The 21,475-nt window shown below is 43.7% G+C and overlaps 1 protein-coding gene across 1 annotated transcript; it reads right to left on the bottom strand.

Moving 5' to 3' along the window:
- Positions 1-3,464: 3,464 nt before the first annotated feature.
- On the bottom strand, positions 3,465-21,209 carry LOC115147271 (protein transport protein Sec23A). Its single transcript, XM_029689420.1, has 17 exons — positions 21,039-21,209; positions 17,553-17,778; positions 17,068-17,125; positions 16,712-16,798; positions 16,017-16,253; positions 15,047-15,274; positions 13,504-13,662; positions 12,403-12,518; positions 11,927-12,131; positions 11,648-11,737; positions 11,319-11,425; positions 8,273-8,426; positions 7,807-7,884; positions 6,858-7,019; positions 5,781-5,867; positions 4,865-5,086; positions 3,465-4,583 (listed from the first exon to the last, which is right to left on the bottom strand). The coding sequence occupies exons 2-17, from the start codon at positions 17,771-17,773 to the stop codon at positions 4,494-4,496; spliced, it is 2,301 nt and encodes a 766-aa protein (XP_029545280.1). The 5' UTR covers positions 17,774-17,778; positions 21,039-21,209; the 3' UTR covers positions 3,465-4,493.
- Positions 21,210-21,475: the final 266 nt, after the last annotated feature.

Here is a 21,475-nt window from a genome sequence, read left to right as displayed (position 1 = left end):
TCCTTCCTTCCTTCCTTCCTTCCTTTTTTTCGTGTGCCTGTCACAAACGTCCAATAAGTAATTTGTTTTCCCAATAATCTGGGCTACTGGGTTGGTACAGCAGCTCTTCTCATTACTACTGGAGAGACAGCACGCTCACATGAGATTGGATAAGCTACAACAGAAAGCCAGGATACTTCACCCTAAATGTGTGTGTGTATGACGTTGGTGGGACACAACAGTTCTTCTGATACATTTGTGATCATGAAGCATCACCAACTGATGACAGAGGAAGATATCTTGACTGCAGTACTTATGGGGCATTATTTCAACATTTCAAAGGGCTTAGCTTGGTATTATAGACTATTTACAGTAGTTGTAACAGACAGAAAAATAGAAGGAAACATGGATTGGGGTTAGGGTGGAGTACACAGGAGGCTGCTGAGGGGAGGACAGCTCATAATGGCTGAAAGAGCAAATGGAATGGCATCAAACACCTGTAAACCATGTGTTTAATGTATTTGATACTATTCCACTCCAGCCATTACCATAAGCTCATCCTCCCCAATTAAGGTGCCACCAACCTCCTATGGTGGAGTAAATGTTTAGACAGTCAGTGACAGGTTTGTACATAGCCTATATTTAGTAGGTACTGTAGGTCCTAGCTACACCCACTGGTTCAAAGCACTTGTCATTCTATCCATACAGAACTGATTTGGTCAGTATTCCATCCCATCAGTGACCCTACTCCCCTTGTATAGGAGGCAGCTGGACTCAACTAGGCCATTGTTGTATAACCCATATTCCATACATTATGCTTACATAACATGTCTAGGACATACGTTGAAATGGAACATGTATGGTCAATTGTATTTGTCAGACAGGACGGATTCATATTTCGATTGCGCTCACATATACTGCACATATAAAAAGACAAAAATGCTTACTTACAGGTTTGGCTCTAAGCTTTGATACACATTTTCAAGAAAGATAGAAATGGTCCACGCACACACACACAATTGACTGATAAAACAGGAAATCAAAATGTCCTAGACACGCAAATATCAATCATCAACACATGCAAAGCTTAAATATACTGCAAAATGGATACATTGATGCAGGGGAGATCAGGCAATGAAATATGATGATTCGGCTGAATGATGCTCAATCCATGTCAAAAGCTGTCAACCCTGAGACCTCACGTTAAACACCCATGCAATTTATAGCCCAACAAATGGACACACACGCACATACAAAAGAGCTTAAACGGTTGCCGTTACGTTATGCAGGCGTGTCGATGACAAGCGGATTACTGCATAGAAATCATGACATTGCATGACATTTTTTTATCCACCAGCCCTGCCTTTTTTTTAAAGCACATGCGCTTCCAAAGAGTTAAGAGCAGCAACATAGTAAGCACGGATATGAGATGTAATCCCAAATGGCACCCTATTCCCTACATAGCCCTATGGACCCTGGTCAAAAGCAGTGCATGATATAGGGAATAGATTGCCCTTTGGTTCACAGCCATAGACATGGGGCTTCACTTGCGTTTGGATGCTGGTGCCTTCCGTTTGAAGCTGATAGATGGAGGGGAATTAGTCTCTCAACAGATAGAGATTAAGGATTAGTATAATGTGCACTTTACAGACCCTCGAAATCATACTGTCTGACTGGGTGTGCAGGGCAATTTAGAATCAGCTTCTAGAACAGTGTTTGTTTGTCACAGGCTGATTGTTGAGTTCAAATCAAATTGTATTTGTCACATGCGCCGAATACAACAGGTGTAGACCTTACAGTGAAATGCTTAGTTACAAGCCCCTAACCAACAATGCTTTAAGATGTTAAGAAAAAAATAGAAAATAAAAGTAACAAATAATTAAACAGCAGCAGTAAAATAACAAGCAAGGCTATATACAGAGGGTACCGGTACAGAGTCAATGTGCGGGGGCACCAGTTAGTTGAGGTAATATGTACATGTAGGTAGCGTTAACTATGGATAGATTATAAACAGGGAGTAGCAGGAGCGTAAAAGAGGGGTCTGGGTAGCCCTTCAGGACTCCTATGGCTTGGGAGTAGAATCTGTTTAAGAAGCCTCTTGGACCTCGGCTTGGCGCTCCGGTACCGCTTGCTGTGTGGTAGCAGAGAGAACAGTCTATAACTAGGGTGGCTGGAGTCTTTGACAATTTTTAGGGCCTTCCTCTGACACTGCCTGATAAAGAGGTCCTGGATGGATGTAAGCTCTGTAGTGCCTTGCGGTCGGAGGCCGAGCAGTTGCCATACCAGGCAGTGATGCAACCAGTCAGGATGCTCTCGAAGGTGCAGCTCTAGAACCTTCTGTGGATCTGAGGACCCATGCCAAATCTTTTTAGTTTCCTGAGGGGGAAAAGGCTTTGTCGTGCCCTCTTCACGACTGTCTTAGTGTGTTTGGACCGTGTTAGTTTGTTGGTGATGTGGACACCAAGGAACTTGAAGCTCTCAACCTGTTCCACTGCAGCCCTGTCGATGAGAATGGGGTGTGCTCAGTCCTCCTTTTCCTGTAGTCCACAATCATCTCCTTTGTCTTGATCACGTTGAGGGAGAGGTTGTTGTCCTGGCACCACACGACCAGGTCTCTGACCTCCTCCCTATAGGCTCTCATCGTTGACGGTGATCAGTTGTGTTTTGATGTGATTGTGTATGGGGTTTTAATGTGCTCTGGGACATTGGGTGTGAGAGTGGAAATTGCAATTGTTTTTGTTGGATGTTTTTGTGCTAGTTATTTTTCCAATCTTGAATGCGGCTCCATATTGCTCACTGCCCAGTTAAGCGACTGATTTGATCAAGCCCCTTTGAAGTAAATTACCAGGCTCCCAAGTGGCGCAGTGGTCTAAGGCACTGCATCTTAGTGCAAAAGGCGTCACTACAGTCCCTGGTTCGAATCCAGCCTGTATCACATCTGGCCGTAATTGGGATTCCCATAGGGTGGCACACAATTGGCCCAGCGTTGTCCGGGTTTGGCAGGGCTAGGCTGTCGTTATAAGAATTTGTTCTTAACTTGCCTTGTTAAATAAAAGGATCAAAAAAAAATAAAAAATTAGGATGAGACGAACTAGCCAGACCATTAAGACCGGATACCAGGAAACAGTCGATTCAGGGGTCAGCTACACTATGAACCAGACAGCTGCCCTTTGACCCCTAGCTTATCTGTGTGAATGAGGATGTTCTCACCATAGAGATCCTATTAAATTACTAGAGGGGCCATGTCATAAACCCTTGAAGTTCCAGAACGCTAGTATTCTAATTCCTAATTCTCACACTTCCACTAAAAGCATAGGCTCGCTTGCCAGGGACAAACATTTGAATATGGTGTCCGTCTACACAGACCAGAGAAATGGAAAAATGAATGATTCTCGGGTATTGCTGATCTATTTGACACATTTCTATGACATAGAAACCCATATAAAAACAATAATGAGGGAAACATAAAAAACATAGCCGGTGAATAAGGTTGTCTTGACATACTTTATATGCATAGCATTAAGAAACAAATCAGTCAGACTAAATCAGTTACGTTCCCTTTTTTACAGTAAGTACAAGTGTTAACATCAGGAACAGACAAGAGTAGGCGAGTGAAAGAACAGTGACGATGGGTTTTGGGGTTAAGTAGTACAAAATGTCAGATGGTGCGAAAACGGATATGTGGAAAAAGTAGTCAGTGGACTAGACTATGTAAAAGATGTGTTAGAAAAAAAAAATAGGGGTTTTGTTTAATACAATAATAACATTTTTCATTGAACTTCCAGTCTTTCTGTATTCTAAAGGAAAACAGTAGCACTACAAGGAGAGATTGACAGTTTCATCAGAACATTATTTAAATTAATCATTATTTAGGGGAAATTTAATGGAAAAAAATAAACTATAGGACGTTATCAAGAACATAAAACTATTTAAAGCGTCTCGAGCAGTAATCATTGACCAAACTACTACAGTAGCTACATGCCTTACCACAGACAGACAAACAAGTAAACCAATTATAATCATTAGCCAAATTATTATTATAAAAAGGTGAGATGGAATGTAAGAACGGTGATAAATATCCCCAAAAGGCTCAACTGAGGATGCCTGGTACCAGATCTGTTTGTGCTGTATAAGCCAACTCCTACGGTCATTGTCAAGGCATGAAAAACTGATCTGGGACCAGGCTACAACTGAGGTGCAGTAAGGCTTTTCCAGTATGGGGGAGAAGTTCACGTCAATCACAATTTTAGGGAAGCAAAATTCCGGAAACTTAAAGCAGGAATGATAATACCTTAGAGGATTTGAAAGCATCATAGGTCATACGTGGGGAAAGAACATATTACTAGGTCCCTGTATTAATACAGGAACGTCTCTCTCTTTCCTTCTCATCCCTCTCTCCTTTCACATCCTTCACTTTGGTAGCCTCGTAAGCCAGACGTACCGTGAAGTGAAATAGAACGGTGGGCATGTCGGTCTGGTTACGAGGCTATCACTTTGGTCCCGGGACTGGGAATTTAAGCGGCGCTCGACACGGCCAGCTTCTTCAAGTGGTCCATGAACACCTGTAGACTGACGTCATCTGTGAGGATGGGGGCTCCAGTCTCCTATGAGAAGAGACAGAAATGTGATGAGTATGGTGAAACGCTAGAGTAAAGCTTCCTTCAGTTGGATCACATTCAAAATGGCCAACAGAATAGAGACAGATGGTGCATGAAGCTCTACCACTTGTAAGACTAGAATTCCTTTAAGAAAAATACAATTGACTCCCCATGATGAAACTCAAACTGACATCACCTATTTCCAAATCAAGTCCACAGCTGTTATTGTACATAAAAACTGGTTCTGTTTACGTTTTGAAGAATGAATGAATTGAACATTGTATTACCTGTCCCCAAGAGTAGAGGTTGTTGTGTGTCTGGGAGGGGTTGACCTTGGACAGGAGGAAGCGGGCCTGGGACCCTCCGTGCTCTGTGTCGATGTACCGGGGCATGGGGAAGCGGGTCTGCAGGATCTCTTGGGCGTCATCCACGGGTGCTACCAGTAGATGCTTGAAGTTCTCGTACTCTGGCTGCTCCTGGTAACCCGCCTTACGCCACTGGGCGATGGTCTGGTGGAGAGATAGAGATACAACAGGGTTATTGTCATGGTAGGATGTTGTGTGTTGGTGTTAGTCGTATAGACCAGGGCTATTGTCATGGTAGGATGTTGTGTGTTGGTGTTAGTTGTATAGACCAGGGCTATTGTCATGGTAGGATGTTGTGTGTTGGTGTTAGTCGTATAGACCAGGGCTAATGTCATGGTAGGATGTTGTGTGTTGGTGTTAGTCGTATAGACCAGGGCTAATGTCATGGTAGGATGTTGTGTGTTTGTGTTAGTTGTGCCAGCTAATCTCTTTTTTGTCGTTTGTGAGAAAAATCTCTAACATGTTGAGAATAGTGGATGATAGAACATAGTGGATGATAGGACATAGTGGATGATAGGACATAGTGGATGATAGGACATAGTGGATGATAGGACATAGTGGATGATAGGACATAGTGGATGATAGGACATAGTGGATGATAGTGAATCTACTAATATGTATCCCATCATGCAGGTAGATACACACGTCTTGTTTCTTGTTGTAATATTGATAGTGATTTACATTGTTGTTTATGCTCTATATAATGATGTTCAGTTTGAGATGCTAGGAAATAATTATAAATAATAATAATTATTATTATAGCACAGTAGTGGTGTTCCAGCTACTAATAACTAGCATTAGAGCACCAGCGCCGTTGTTTTCCTGTGTGACCTCTCACCTCTCCATGGTAGATGACCAGCTGGAAGAAGGTGTCCATGAGGAGGATGCGGTCTGGGAGAATACTGCCACTGTCCAGGAGAACAGGCTGTAGAACAGACAGATGGGACACAACAGGATAAGTCTCACATCCAGTTTTTTAACAGAAACATTGTAATGGAAATGATATGATTAAAAGGTTTGACTAAATGATTTCACTCAGAAACCATATCACCTGTTGAAATGTATTCGAAATTATAAGGCTATAATAATGTGTTAAAAACTATATTCCAATACTGTGTGTGAGTAAGACACTGTTACTATTTCAAAATGAACAGGGCAGAGTTGATAAGACGACCTTGTGAGAGGAACAGGAAAATGGGCCTCCCTAAGTTAGGGAGGGGAACAACTGCCCGAAAACGGCTAGGCTGGCAAAAGATAAGGAGATAAGTTCTCTACTGATGTAAGTTCATTTGTATGACGAAATGTGTAGTATAAAAGGCTGTGTGCATTGTATGGATTTTAGAGCTCTCGTAAATAAACATTCTGACCAATTGTAAGCTGGCTCTCCGTCTGCTTCATTCAACCAGAATCTTACACCCTCTGGGGGGCAGACTGCGTAGTTTAATTGAAGTTCGGTTTAAGAACATTGATAACTTAATTCACGTAACAGAAAGGTAGTGTGGAACTCATTGAGCATGTGAATATTTGACTAAACTAATTTGCCCTTAGGGAAATGTGACCTATTTATCTAATATATAGAATGGTTTTATAACACCAGAGTAGATTGGAAAACAAATAACTAAGAAAGTTGATTAGAATTCAATTCAATATTTAATAATTGATTGGCCGCGTACACATTTTGCAGATGTTATTGCAGGTTCAGCGAAATGCTTATGTTTCTAGCTCCGACAGTGCAGTAATACCTAACACACACAAATGCTGAAAATTAAAATTAAGAAATAACATTTTTTTTAAATACTGCAAAGTTTTCTAGGAGCTAGAAACTGGTCGACCAGGTCTTTCGCCGCCATCTAGTACACTATATAGAGAAGAGTGTGTGACAGTGTGTGTCCATAGTATTTGGTAGGAGTCTGACCTCTGGCGGTCCGTGGAAAGAGTAGGAGTACAGGATGGGCTGGATCATGATGAGAGACTGGGTCAGGTCCTGCTGGACAAAGTGGTGTCTGTAGTAGGAACACTCATCTGGGCTGTTGTTGAACACCTGCAGGAACGGCGACCGGCGCAGGTGGAACATAAACTAGAGGGAGGACAGACACATTATTATAACCATTATAATGAAATATGCTTTAAAAAAAATATATTAGCGAATTATATATTTTTTATATTTGGGATATTGCTTCTAGCATCATCAAATGTTCCTGTACATATCCCACTGAGGTCAACTAAACTAAGTGGAAGTTATGAGTATCTGTGCAATGGGAATATTTAAGATGAATGAAGTTAACGTTCAGTTTAGAGTGATTAACACAATGTTTAGAATATTTATATATTTTCCATTTCTGTAATAAACATGATTTTTCAGTGTTCTGTTCGGGTTGACGGCCACTAGACACAGACACAGTGCTCAGACACAGACGGCCACTAGACACAGTGCTGTGTGTTATGGATTCAACTCCTCTCTGTTGACAGTGGTTGAAGCCAGACTGGAGGTACAAGGACACGCTATTGTGTGATTCTGTAGCAACTGACAAAGTCACTGCCTTTGGTTTCAACGTCATACAAGCCTCTGGCTGGTGTTAACAGTTGTCAGAGAAGGCCAATTACACATGTTTCTCTGCTTCTGTGCTGGGTGGTGTTAGGATACAGGCGTTGACTAGTTTTTCATGTACATATATCCCATTTGACATAAATATCTTATTTTTTTGCTAAAGTTAGAGGTAAGCATGTATATACTCAAGTAATAATTCAGATCTCGACGAGCTAGTTAAATCTATTCGTTCTACTCTATTAGAAGGATTGTATTGAAGGGCTCTTATTGAACAGCTCGTGTAGTTCCAGAGTGTACCACTAGGTGTCAGTCTTACCTGTGGGTAGAGTGAGAGGGACTCCGAGAGCTTGAAGGAGGTGGGGTCATCTTTGTTGAACTGACCGAACTTCTGACACTGTAACCAAGGAGACAAGACAAACGTCAGCGTCTTGAACTAAGGCATCAACACATACCTTAAGACTTCCGTTAAGTGGTGCTACTTTAGTTTAGGTATACAACACAACTTCCGAAACGTCATAGAGGGATTTAAACTGTCAATGAATTAGTATTCGCGTCATACTGCTTCACATTCCAGACAGCTCCTTTCTACATTCTTCTACAATGAATAAGAACAAGGACACAAGAATACAAAGGATTCTTCTATCTACAATCACCCACAACTCCTACATGCATTCAGCTATGTGAAGAACAACAGGCTACTCTCTTGGAATAGCCAAGGTGGGACCAATGCCCAGTGACATTACAAAGCCTGTCACACATTGGTCAGCCTAGCTGTCACTCACCAGGCGAATGAGCTGTCTGTCCAGCCAGCGCAGGACGTCCGGCCCCTCTTCCGACTCGGCCCTGAACACGCCCAGCCTGGCCATGATGACCGCCGACGCCTCCTGGTCGAAGGATGACTCGATGTGCTGGATCTGGGACTGGGCGTCGGCCCAACTGGATGGAGGGAGAAAGAGGGAGTGGACAGGTTAGGGGCAGAGCAAGACTGACGCACGTCCACTTCCAGTCATTTAACAGGATAGGGCGAATGTCAACATTCTCATTTGTATGGCCAACATTCACTTTGTGGTAACTCACTGCTTAAAGACAATGTGAGAATCAAATCAAATTTTATTTGTCACATACACATGGTTAGCAGGTGTTAATGCAACTGTAGCGAAATGCTTGTGCTTCTAGTTCCGACCATGCAGTAATATCTAACAAGTAATCTACCAATTCCACAACTAAATAGTACACACAAGTGTAAAGGAATGAATAAGAATATGTACATACAAATATATAAATGAGTGATGGCCGAACGGCGCAGGCAAGATGCAATAGATGGTATAGAGTACAGTATATACATGAGATGAGTAATGTAGGTTATGAAAACATATAAAATGGCATTGTTTAAAGTGGCTAGTGATACATCTAATACATCAAGATGGCAAGATGCAGTAGATGGTATGGCGTACAGTATATACATATGAGATTAATAATGTAGGTTATGTAAACATTATCTAATATAAAGTGGCAAGTGATAAATTGATTATATCAATTTTCCCATTATTAAAGTGGCTCAAGTTGAGTCAGTATGTTGGCAGCAGCCACTCAATGTTAGTGATGGCTGTTTAACAGTCTGATGGCCTTGAGATAGAAGCTGTTTTTCAGTCTCTCGGTCCCAGCTTTGATGCACCTGTACTGACCTCTCCTTCTGGATGATAGCGGGGTGAACAGGCAGTGGCTCGGGTGGTTGTTGTCCTTGATGATCTTTTTGGCCTTCCTGTGACATCGGGTGGTGTAGGTGTCCTGGAGGGCAGGTAGTTTGCACCCGGTGATGCGTTGTGCAGACCTCACTACCCTCTGGAGAGCCTTCCGGTTATGGGTGGAGCAGCTGCCGTACCAGGCGGTGATACAGCCCGACAGGATGCTCTCGATTGTGCATCTGTAAAAGTTTGTGAGTGTTTTTGGTGACAAGCCAAATTTCTTCAGCCTCCTGAGGTTGAAGAGGCGCTGCTGCGCCGCCTTCACCACGCTGTCTGTGTGGGTGGACCATTTCAGTTTGTCCGTGATGTGTACGCCGAGGAACTTCAAACTCTCCACCTTCTCCACTACTGTCCCGTCAATGTAGAAGTGGGGCTGCTCCCTCTGCTGTTTCCTGAAGTCCACGATAATCTCTTTTGTTTTGTTGACATTGAGTGCGAGGTTATTTTCCTGACACCACACTCCGAGGGCCCTCACCTCCTTCCTGTAGGCAGTCTCGTCATTGGTAATCAAGCCTACCACTGTAGTGTCGTCTGCAAACTTGATGATTGAGTTGGATGCGTGCAGGGCTGAGAACGCACCCTTGTGGGGACCCAGTGTTGAGGATCAGCGGGGTGGAGATGTTGTTACCGACCCTCACCACCTGGGGGCGGCCCGTCAGGAAGTCCAGGACCCAGTTGCACAGGGCGGGGTCGAGACCCAGGGTCTCGAGCTTAATGACGAGTTTGGAGGGTACTATGGTGTTAAATGCTGAGCTGTAGTCGATGAACAGCATTCTTACATAGGTATTCCTCTTGTCCAGATGGGTTAGGGCAGTGTGCAGTGTGATGGCGATTGCGTCGTCTGTGGACCTACTGGGTCGGTAAGCAAATTGGAGTGGGTCTAGGGTGTCAGGTAGGGTGGAGGTGATATGGTCCTTAACTAGTCTCTCAAAGCTCTTCATGATGACGGAAGTGAGTGCTACGGGACGGTTGTCATTTAGCTCAGTTACCTTTGCTTTCTTGGGAACAAGAACAATGGTGGCCCTCTTGAAACATGTGGGGACAGCAGACTGGGATAAGGAGAGATTGAATATGTCTGTAAACACACCAGCCAGCTGGTCTGCGCATGCTCTGAGGACGTGGCTGGGGATGCCGTCTGGGCCGGCAGCCTTGCGAGGGTTAACACGTTTAAATGTTTTACTCACGTTGGCTGCAGTGAAGGAGAGCCCGCAGGTTTTGGTAGCGGGCCTTGTCAGTGGCACTGTATTGTCCTCAAAGCGAGGACAATACAGTGTTTAGTCTGTCTGGGAGCAAGGCATCGTGATCCACGACGGGGCTGGTTTTTCTTTTGTAGTCTGTTATTGACTGTAGACCCTGCCACATACCTCTCGTGTCTGAGCCGTTGAATTGCGACTCCACTTTGTCTCTATACTGACGCTTAGCTTGTTTGATTGCCTTGCGGAGGGAATAGCTACACTGTTTGTATTCGGTCATGTTTCCGGTCACTTTGCCCCGATTAAAAGCAGTGGTTCGCGCATTCAGTTTTGCGCGAATGCTGCCATCAATCCACGGTTTCTGGTTGGGGAATGTTTTAATAGACGCTGTTGGTACGACATCACCGATGCACTTGTTAATGAACTCGCACACCGAGTCAGCGTATTCGTCAATGTTGTTGTTCGCAGCAATGCGGAACATATCCCAGTCCACGTGATCGAAGCAATCTTGAAGCGTGGAATCCGATTGGTCGGACCAGCGTTGAACAGACCTGAGGGTGGGAGCTTCCTGTTTTAGTTTCTGTCTATAGGCTGGGAGCAACAAAATGGAGGCGTGGTCAGCTTTTCCAAAGGGAGGGCGGGTGAGGGCCTTATACGCGTCGCGGAAGTTAGAATAACAGTGGTCTAGGGTTTTGCTACCCCTGGTAGCACAACCGATATGCTGATAGACTTTGGAGAGCCTTGTTTTCAGATTATGCGACGTGTACAAAATGCAGACTCTTGCAAATATGTAAGGGCTGTCAGTTCAGTCATACTGCCGTCAAGAACGATGTAGCAGTTCTGCAAACCCACTTCCTGTTTACAATTTCAAAGCGAGAGAGAAGACTTACTTCCTGGCGACGGTGGTAACCCTGATCCTCCTCTGGGTGTTGGAGTGTTGGTACTGGGTGACAAACTGGACCGCTCCTCTACCACCCTGAGGGATTGGGGCGTTGTGCTGCACGGAGAATATATAACTACAATCGTTAGGATAGGAGTACATTTAATATTACTAAACATCCTGTTTGAATACTAAAAACCATGTCCTAAGTAATCACTGAGGTGAGAATGATGAATTGTCACATTACATTGGTTTGGTCGACCCAAATCAATGACTACTTTGAGTAAGGATGAAATGAGGAACAAATGAGATGTGTTTGATCAAAGGGAGTGTGTTTACCTGATTGACGACCTCGAAGTACAAGGCCAACGTAGTGGAGGGACTGAGACTGCAGATTTTCCACTGGGTTGTTCCTCCAACACCTACCTCCTGTAACAGAGACAGAGCCATTGAAGTCAATGGAAAACACTTCCAGAGGGGAAAATGCTATTAGAATATAAGGTTGAACAATTCCGCAAAACATTCCTGAAATTCTGGAAAAGCTGGGAATTTTGGGACCGTTTCTGGATTTGTTTTTTTTAACCCTATTTGGATTCTGTATGCGCCTGAAAGACTCACGTTTTCTGATATACACGGTCCCTTAGCGTTGAGGGAGACACAGGGCCCGATGGCCCCCGATACCTTCAGCTCCCTGGACGTCTTGACTTCCAGCGTGCCTCCGAAGGCCATGCGAAACTCTCCGTTGTAGTCCTTACTGAAGACCCTCTGGAAGGTCTGCTTGAACAGAGAGGTGTTGAAGGAGTCGCCCATCGCTATGTGACCTCTGAGAGGAGGGAAACCGAGGGAAAAAAACATGAATATTCAGCTGCAAAATTCGAATATAAATACAAACGAAAAGTCAATGAGCTAGTGAGGATGAAGTCTCTGGAAAAGTCATTCTATCGAATGTACAAAGGTATTTCTTATTCAGATAAAATAAAAGCTTCAGTAGACAGTTCTCAATCACCAGGGACATGAGGTATTCAGCACAACTATGGGAATCGGGTGAAGACAGGATACAGGTCAGTCGTAGGTAGTCTGAGACTGGTACTAACCCAGTGAGGTTGGATAAACACTTCATCTCTAGAAGTCCGGTCTGATCCAAGGCACAAGCGTAGATGTCAATACTGTGGCCGTTCACTGCCGCACGGTTCGCCAAGGCTTCGTAGTACTGAATAAAACAAAACAAGGGAACAGTTTGCAACACATACAAACAGTGCTGTGTAGCACCTTGAGAACTCTTTGGAGCATTGGTGTCCATGAACATACCTCAACAGAAGAGGTATGGAGAGAGAAGAGAGCGCAAACTTGAGCGAAATATTTGACACATCGTGAGAGCTTGATGTGAGTGAAAGAAAATAATTAAGCTAAACTATATTAAGATAAAAATCGCTTAAGTTGTTTCATCTATCTTCGCTCTAAAAACTAGCGTAGTCTTAAAGATGGAATCCGCAGTAGAGGGAAACAGTGCCACTAGCCGCCCCAACACCATTGTTATTGTTTTTGTTGCCGAGCTAAGGAGTATCGCGCAGCATGGTAAAACAAAATTGCACCAGTGGAGGCTACAAAGGGGAGGAAGGCTCATAATAATGTCTGGAATGGAGAGAAGGGAAGGGCATCAAACACATGGAAACCATTTGTTGATGTATTTGATACCATTCTACCTAAAGCATTCCAGCCATTACAACGAGCCCGTCCTCCCCAATTAAGGTGCCACCAACCTCCTTTGAATTGCACCACATATTGTGTTCTATCGTGCGTGCAATGATGTCCGAGGAGAAAAATAGGTGTTCGTTGTTTCCAGTAACTTCTATTGTTGTTATATCGCAAACGGACGTGGCAGTTCCACCAATTAAAGATTCTAGCTTTAACTCTTAAAAACTAGCCCACTAAGGACAAACAGCTACAAAACAACGACTTTTACAACATAACTTGTATGCGGGTTGGTTTTCTTTTTCACAGTGTCCATGTACAACATGGACAATAAACCATCCATTCTACGCCATCCATTCTACGCCATCCATTCTACGCCATCCATTCTACGCCATCCATTCTACGCCATCCATTCTACGCCATCCATTCTACGCCATCCATTCTACGCCATCCATTCTACGCTATCCATTCTACGCCATCCATTCTGTTACTCTTGGACTGACCTTGGTGGCTTTCTTCAGATGCCGTGCGTTGTCCTTGGTGATGTCATGCCAGGAGCGGATGGGGGTCTTGAGTTCGTCTCCCACCACCATACCGGGGCCCTGGGTGGGGGGTCCGCCCGTGAACATCATCACACGGGCCCCCGTGTTGGGAAACGTACCCTGGGGGTGGAAAGATGGTGCCGATGGTCAGTATGGTCCAGATTTGATTTATTTAGTTGATTAATTCAACCATAAATATGGTATTTCTGACTGAGATGTGACTGCCAAGACAGAAGCTGCCACTAGGTTATTGTAGTCTGATATAACTGTAGTCTGATTTAACTGTAGTCTGATATAACTGTAGTCTGATATAACTGTAGTCTGATATAACTGTAGTCTGATATAACTGAATGTATTGTGAATTTCCAGATGAACAATAACGACAGCGATCGTTGATAACTGTAGTCTGATATAACTGAATGTATTGTGAATTTCCAGATGAACAATAACGACAGCGATCGTTGATAACAGCAATCTAAATCACGTCGGTTTTATAAGTCGGAACAGGGAGACACCTCCAGAACAGAAGCAGAGAAAATGGCTGTCTTTCTGTAACCCCTACATTCTAATCTCACAGCGCCAATGTTCTGCAAACACCCGCTGAGAGGCTTGTAGGAAGTCACAACATCAGCCGCTACAGAATCACAGTGTCCCCAGAATACATTAACAACCGGTGTCCTGTGTCCTTGTACCTCCAGTCTGGCATCACCATCAACAGATATGACAACAATCACTATCAATTCTAGTGACCACCAACCCGTACACAAATGAGTGTCCCAAACAGAACACTGGATATACTGTGTATTACATGAAGGGAAAACATACGCTAAGCGTTGTGTTAATTACTCTAATCGGAATCATTTCCTCGTTACAGTGACATAACATGTGTTTCAGCCCAAGTGATTTGACAGTGAAATTGTATGCAAATGCTCCCTCAGTCACAGTAAGGATTCACCAAACTACCGATAATCCCTTCAAGAAACGCATTCCTATTAAGTTACCATGCAGACCAGAGGCCGGTTTCCCAAAAGCACCTTAAGGAGAAGTTCATCGTTAGAACCATCAGAATGGATGAAGTTAAGACTTCAGATGATTTTCTCTAATCATTACATTATCAATAGACATCAGCACCAGAGGACAGGACAGCAGGGAACATAGCTGTTCTAACACGTACCTACAGCATGTTACTTGTGTTACTAGAGAGAGGAATAGAGGATAGTGGAGAGAGAGAGAAAGCAATAAGGCAAAAAGAAAGAAGCTGACCTTTGACCTAAGAAAGTACGAGTGGTACTATTGGCAGACCTAACTGAAGAGAATGTCAGTGAGAGAGAGAGTGAGTGTGTGTGAAAGGTTAGTTGAAACCTGTGACATGTCAGAGGGTAAAGTTCAGTTGTCTTGAAGGTCAGTTGTCTATGTTGACTACATAGAATCAGGTTATTTGTACACCGCACAAAATGTGTACATAGGACTGTGTGTTTGTGTAAGCGTGTGTAACTGTTATTACCTCCAGCACGCCCACGGCGATGGACAGTGCTATTCCAGTAGACCGCAGTGGTCTCTTCCCCTGTGGTACAGGCCAGGGATCTCTCTGCAGCTCTCCCAACAGGTCTGTCAGGTTCATGTCTACCTTATGGACCGGCTGCAGGAACCTACAGGTGACGGCTGGATCCTGAGGGGCCACGGGACGACCCTGAGGCCCAGATGCCGCTGGGTTCGTCAGGCCTAGCATCTCCTGAAAGAGAGAAAGAGAGCTATGAGTTCTCATGGACTTTCAACAACGGTATTGTGGAATATCGCAAGGCAGCCTAAGAGATTTGCTTGTCCTGGCCAGTCTCCTGACTGTATTCTATATAGGCCTAACGCTTTGACTGTACACCATATCATATACAACACTGTATTTATACAGCACTGTATTTCAAAGTACCTCTGACAATGTTTTTGAATATTACATGACAGACTAAGGGAGTGCTCCCTGTCGGCTGTATTCTGTATAGGCCTAACGCTCCGTTTCTGGCTGTTAGGACCCTAGGGCTTTTATTCTGTATGAAACACAACCCTGTAGTGGCATAGACCCATTCTATGTCATTCAGAACCATCCCAAAGAGCCAATCATATCTTCTTATTCTATCTTGTGACACCTGGCTGTCTTTGACCTGTATCCTGTCCCCATTCTACTGTTTTATTGTCATTTAATTTCGAATTGATACAAGGACACCTAGACATGATCATATGACAAACGACCACAACAAAGATCCTATTCTATGGACAAAGCAGACTATGACCTAGATCAGAGGTCTCAAACATACGGCCCTCGGGCCAAATGCGGTCTGTGAAACATTTAATGCGGCCAGCGGTTGTTGTCATAAATATAGCCTACAGTCATCTTAGTACAACTAATCCAGACCTTTTCCCAAAACGAATGAATACATTTTCAAGACTATTTGCCTTGCCGTATGTAACAGTTACTGACTGACCTGGATCTGTTTGGAGGAAAGCTCCTTGGTTCCTCTGAACACGTAGCTCTTTGCAATGCCCTCGCAGCTCAGCTCGTGGACCTGCACCATGCGTCCGAAGGTGATGAGGCCTACCAGGGCGTTGGGGGGCAGCAGGGACAGGGACATCTGCAGGGACTCCTTCAGGGCCTGCAGGTCCTCCTCCTCCAGACACGTGTCCACCACGTACAGGAAGATGAGCGGGTTCGAGGGGCCGCGCTACATTGGTGGCAGAGACGGGATTGGAGAGGTTATTTTACAGAAACAAAGTGCTGGGTCTTTAGTTTTGAGTTGACATGGTTTTTCTATGTTGAAGTGTTTTGAGTTCTTCCATGTTGGGATGGTGTCACATGACATGTGATACACTTTGTGGTCAAGTGACTTTTGTAACCCGATGTCACTTTGTAAATTGACAACGTCCATTACAATAAACATCAAAGACGAAGACTGTCTAAAGAAATTATGAACTTAAAAGTGATGGTAATGTCATGTGGTGTGTACATTTTCCAGTACATTCTTTGTGGCTGGTAACTCAACTTGACGATTAAAGAAACATTCATATTTGATGAAGCATTTTTGTGGATGGAGACGCACAACTACAAAGCCAGGCGCGTGTACAGAACACAGTGTCTAGGTGCAAAGTTCAGAGATCTGTATGCAGAACTTTAAGGGTTTACCTGCACTATGTACTCAATGGTTGAGAACTGTGGCATGAGCTCAGCCGGCTGGTTTACGTCCGATATGCCGGCGTATGATGGAGGGAACTGTGAAGGAGAGAACGAGAAGACAAAAGTGGTTAGCTAGCAGCTTCACTAGATAAAGGAATGTAGATGGGCCACTTTAAAGATATTCCTATTACCACCAGCTGTGTTCCTTTGTGGAATATGACTAGTGTAAACACAGGAATGTAGGTAGGCCGCCTACAGATATGGCTATTATTATAGGTCTAAATGGTACATTATGCGCCTCGGTATTCTATGGTGGAATAGTGTTTGGGCCTACAGCTCAGTTTAGTCCATTGTGGTGTACTCACTGGGTTTCTTTGGAAGCAGAAGTTGCACGCCCATATTTTGGCTCTGTAGTCAACTTGGCTACAAAGGGGGGGAAAAGACAGAGCTACTTGGATACAGTGTACAGCAGCAGTCAAACAAACCTGTCACCTAGCCTAAGGCTTTTAGCGCTTCTAGAGCGCATGTAGATTGGATTGTTAAAGTGTGGATAGGGTTGACCCACCACACCTGTCCCTGAGTGATACCTAAGCATTCCAAAATATATTAAACACTTAGTTGATGACCCCTTTCTTCTCCTACTCTTCCCTTCACCCGAGACGTAAGTTCTCAGAAGAATAAAATGCTGAAGATGAAAACAAAGAGATGCCATGCAAGTCGCTGGACATAGCTTGGCTTTTAGCTAAGTGCTTGTAAAAACGTCAACAAAGCAAACACTCAACAAGCAACCATTAAAAACACTCACTCAGCCTAAAACTACAACATTCCCCTCCACTCCTCAAATACTCACCATAGCGGGTTTAGTACGGCCTTGCAGTTGGCCCTGCTACAGAGGACCGGTTCGTACTGCACCGGCGGCAGGTCTGGCCTCTCCTTGAGTGGGGTGAAGAGGCAGGAGACAGGCACTACCAGCCGGGTAGCTTCCAGCCTGCTCGAGGGCCACAGGTTCCAGCTAAAACGCACGCCGTCCCGATCCTCATTCTGTTGGATAAACTCCTGGTATGTCGCCATGGCAACTTCAATGGGAAAGAAAGCGAAGAGATTCTTAACAAACTCGTCTGGTTAAATAAATAAATAAATAAATAGAAGTTAGTCCGATAGCTAAACTAGCTAAGGACAGGTAGTCTGTCTTAGCTTCTCTGAGAGCTGTTTGAGTCTGGAGTTCGGTGTGAGCTACTCTCAATTTTCAATCTTTTCATTTCTTTGTTCCAAATTCATAGGTGGAGGCCTATGTGGAATATGGATGACGATGATGTTCGTCATCAAAACCTGTTTGGCATGTTTTGATACTTAAGAATTCTTGGGCTAATTTTGAATCCTACGCAAATATTGGTCACACCTATTTCAACTACGTAACATTTCTGGGATGAGTGAGACTTGGGCTTATATGCTGTCAATCACCACATCCTCATCGGCAGACTCAATAGCCTTGGTTTCTCAAATGATTGCCTCGCCTGGTTCACCAACTACTTCTCTGATAGAGATCAATGTGTCAAATCGGATGGCTGTTGTCTGGGCCTCTGGTAGGCTCTATAGGGGTGCCACAGGGTTCAATTCTTGGGCCAACTCTTTTCTCTGAAAAACATCAATGATGTCGCTCTTACTGCTGGTGAGTCTCTGATCCACCTCTACGCAGACGACACCATTCTGTATACTTCTGGCCCTTCTTTGGACACTGTGTTAACTAACCTCCAGACAAGCTTCATTGCCATACAACTCTCCTTCCGGGGCCTCCAACTGCTCCTAAATACAAGTAAAACTAAATGCATGCTCTTCAACCGATCGCTGCCTGCACCTGCCCGCCCGTCCAGCATCACTACTCTGGACGGTTCTGACTTAGAATATGTGGACAACTACAAATACCTAGGTGTCTGGTTAGACTGTAAGCTCTCCTTCCAGACTCACATCAAACATCTCCTATCCAAAATTAAATCTAGAACCGGCTTCCTATTTCGCAACAAAGCATCCTTCACTCATGCTGCCAAACATACCCTCGTAAAACTGACCATCCTACTGATCCTCGACTTCAGCGATGCCATTTACAAAATAGCCTTCAATACCCTACTCAATAAACTGGATGCAGTCCATCACAGTGCCATCCGTTTTGTCACCAAAGCCCCATATACTACCCACCACTGCGACCTGTACGCTTACGTTGGCTGGCCCTCACTTCATACTCGTCGCCAAACCCACTGGCTCCAGGTCATCTACAAGACCCTGCTAGGTAAAGTCCCCCCTTATCTCCGCTCACTGGTCACCATAGCAGCACCGACCTGTAGCATGCGCTCCAGCAGGTATATCTCTCTGGTCACCCCCAAAGCCAATTCCTTCTTTGGCCGTCTCTCCTTCCAGTTCTCTGCTGCCAATGACTGGAACGAACTACAAAAATCTCTGAAACTGGAAACACTTATCTCCCTCACTAGCTTTCAGCACCAGCTGTCAGAGCAGCTCACAGATCACTGCACCTGTACATAGCCCATCTATAATTTAGCCCAAACAACTACCCCTTCCCCTACTGTATTTATTTATTTTTGCTCCTTTGCACCCTATTATTTCTATTTCTACTTTGCACTTTCTTCCACTACAAATCTACCATTCCAGTGTTTTACTTGCTATATTGTATGTACTTCGCCACCATGGACTTTTTTTGTCTTTACCTCCCTTATCTCACCTCATTTGCTCACATTGTATATAGACTTATTTTTCTACTGTATTATTGACTGTATGTTTGTTTTACTCCATGTGTAACTCTGTGTTGTTGTATGTGTCGAACTGCTTTGCTTTATATTGGCCAGGTCGCAATTGTAAATGAGAACTTGTTCTCAACTTGCCTACCTGGTTAAATAAAGGTGAAATAAAAAAAATAAAAAAATATGCCTCGGTAGGTATGAACGGCAGTAACCAGATGCCTTAGATTTCTATAGCTTTGGAAGTCCAGACATATGCTGTGTTTTGCACAATCATGTGACATGTACATTTTTAATCTGATCTTATCTAGAAATGAGAAATACACAAAAAATTAAATAAATTGTCTGATGATGGCATTGGAACATCTGACATGAAAAGAAAAGGGGTCATTTTGAGTTCAACGGAAAAGCATTAAAGCTGCAATTTGGTAGGCGACCCAAACAAATTCACATAGAATTGTTAGTTATAGATCTGTCATTCTCATTGAAAGCAAGTCTAAGAAGCGGTAGATCTGTTCTATTTCGCTATTTCTATGCTTCCCATTAAGTTTTGTTTTTGGTATCTTTTACTTTCGGTTTTGTACACCAGCTTCAAACAGCTGAAAATATATTTATTTTGATAGAAAACATATTTCACTGCGGCTTAGATGGTACTATAATTCCCTACACTATCATTTTAAATAAAGGTAAAAATACAGGCATGTCACATGATTGCACAACACACAGGGCCCTAGTTATGGAATGTTATGAAACGTTTCCTTGTAATGTAACTCCATGTAATGTTATGGAACAGACCACCACTGCTTGATGGTCTTCTGACACACTTATCAAGACAGAACTGTCTGTTCCAAACCCTAGTTCACTTCAGCTATCTATTCAGATATGAACAAAAATGAACGCGCACACGCACCTCTCCACTCTCTCATTCAGGGGAACCCTCTGCATCAAACAACTCTACCAGGTGATTGACAGCTGACCTACAGGACCCTGAACTTGAAGTAGCATTGATCCATTGATTACACAACTGAGTGCTTACATGGACAGACTAAAAACGGTATCTTCTAGCTATGCTATATACTGGCACATCTTAGCTATTACTGGCCATTACTAGGAACCAAATGATGATCATCTTGGCAACATTTAGCTACAAGCTTGTTGTAGTAGTTAAATGGTTAGACAGGTATCACAAATCACATTTTAGGATCTCGTCCCTGGTAGAGATGCCTTCCTGAAAGGAGGCGGATGCTAGTAGTAGCAACAAGCTAGTTAGCGACAGGTTCTAGTTGACGTTAGCTAGAAAAATTGAAATCTTAGGTAACGTTGGCTAACGTCAGTTAGCATTTTATCAAATTCCGGGAGTGTTTCTAAAGTCAATCTGCCATCGACATATCATGATAAGTTGATATAAAACACGATCATGCAAGTTAAATTAACGATACAGATGTTAACTAGGCCAGCCTTGCTAACGGACTAACCCAGTTTTTAGTCGGCTTTTTTCCTGGACTAACCACCAAGGAAACGCAAACAGAATGGCCTAGCTAGACACTTTTCATCAAATTGATGCAGGCAGATCAGACGGAGAACCATACCTTTTATACAGATCCGGTTGGAAATCCAGACGAAGGTAAATAAATATTAGACTAATAAATCAAATCGGATCAGCATGTAGGTGATAAATACCGACGCGCAAACAGAATGAGAGAGCGAAGAATCTGATGGGGCAACTCCCGGCCGGTGTTCCTCTACTTCAGTAGAATGACGTGTTACTACATATTCTGGCCCTCGTGTCCTTGACGTAGGATACAAGCACGCACACGAGGATCATGGGAAATGAAGTCCTGAATTTATTATAGGCCTATAATAAAGATGACGAAATGCTGTAGCCCATGGCTTTTGATCTGTAGATGGCGCTGGGTACCAAAGCATACCCATCACCCCGCATCATTTGATGGAGAGAGAGAGAGAGAGAGAGAGAGAGAGAGAGAGAGAGAGAGAGAGAGAGAGAGAGAGAGAGAGAGAGAGAGAG

Source organism: Salmo trutta, chromosome 14 (genome assembly GCF_901001165.1).
Source record: "Salmo trutta chromosome 14, fSalTru1.1, whole genome shotgun sequence".
NCBI classification, from domain to species: Eukaryota; Metazoa; Chordata; class Actinopteri; order Salmoniformes; family Salmonidae; genus Salmo; species Salmo trutta.
This window is presented reverse-complemented; position numbering and strand designations above follow the sequence as displayed.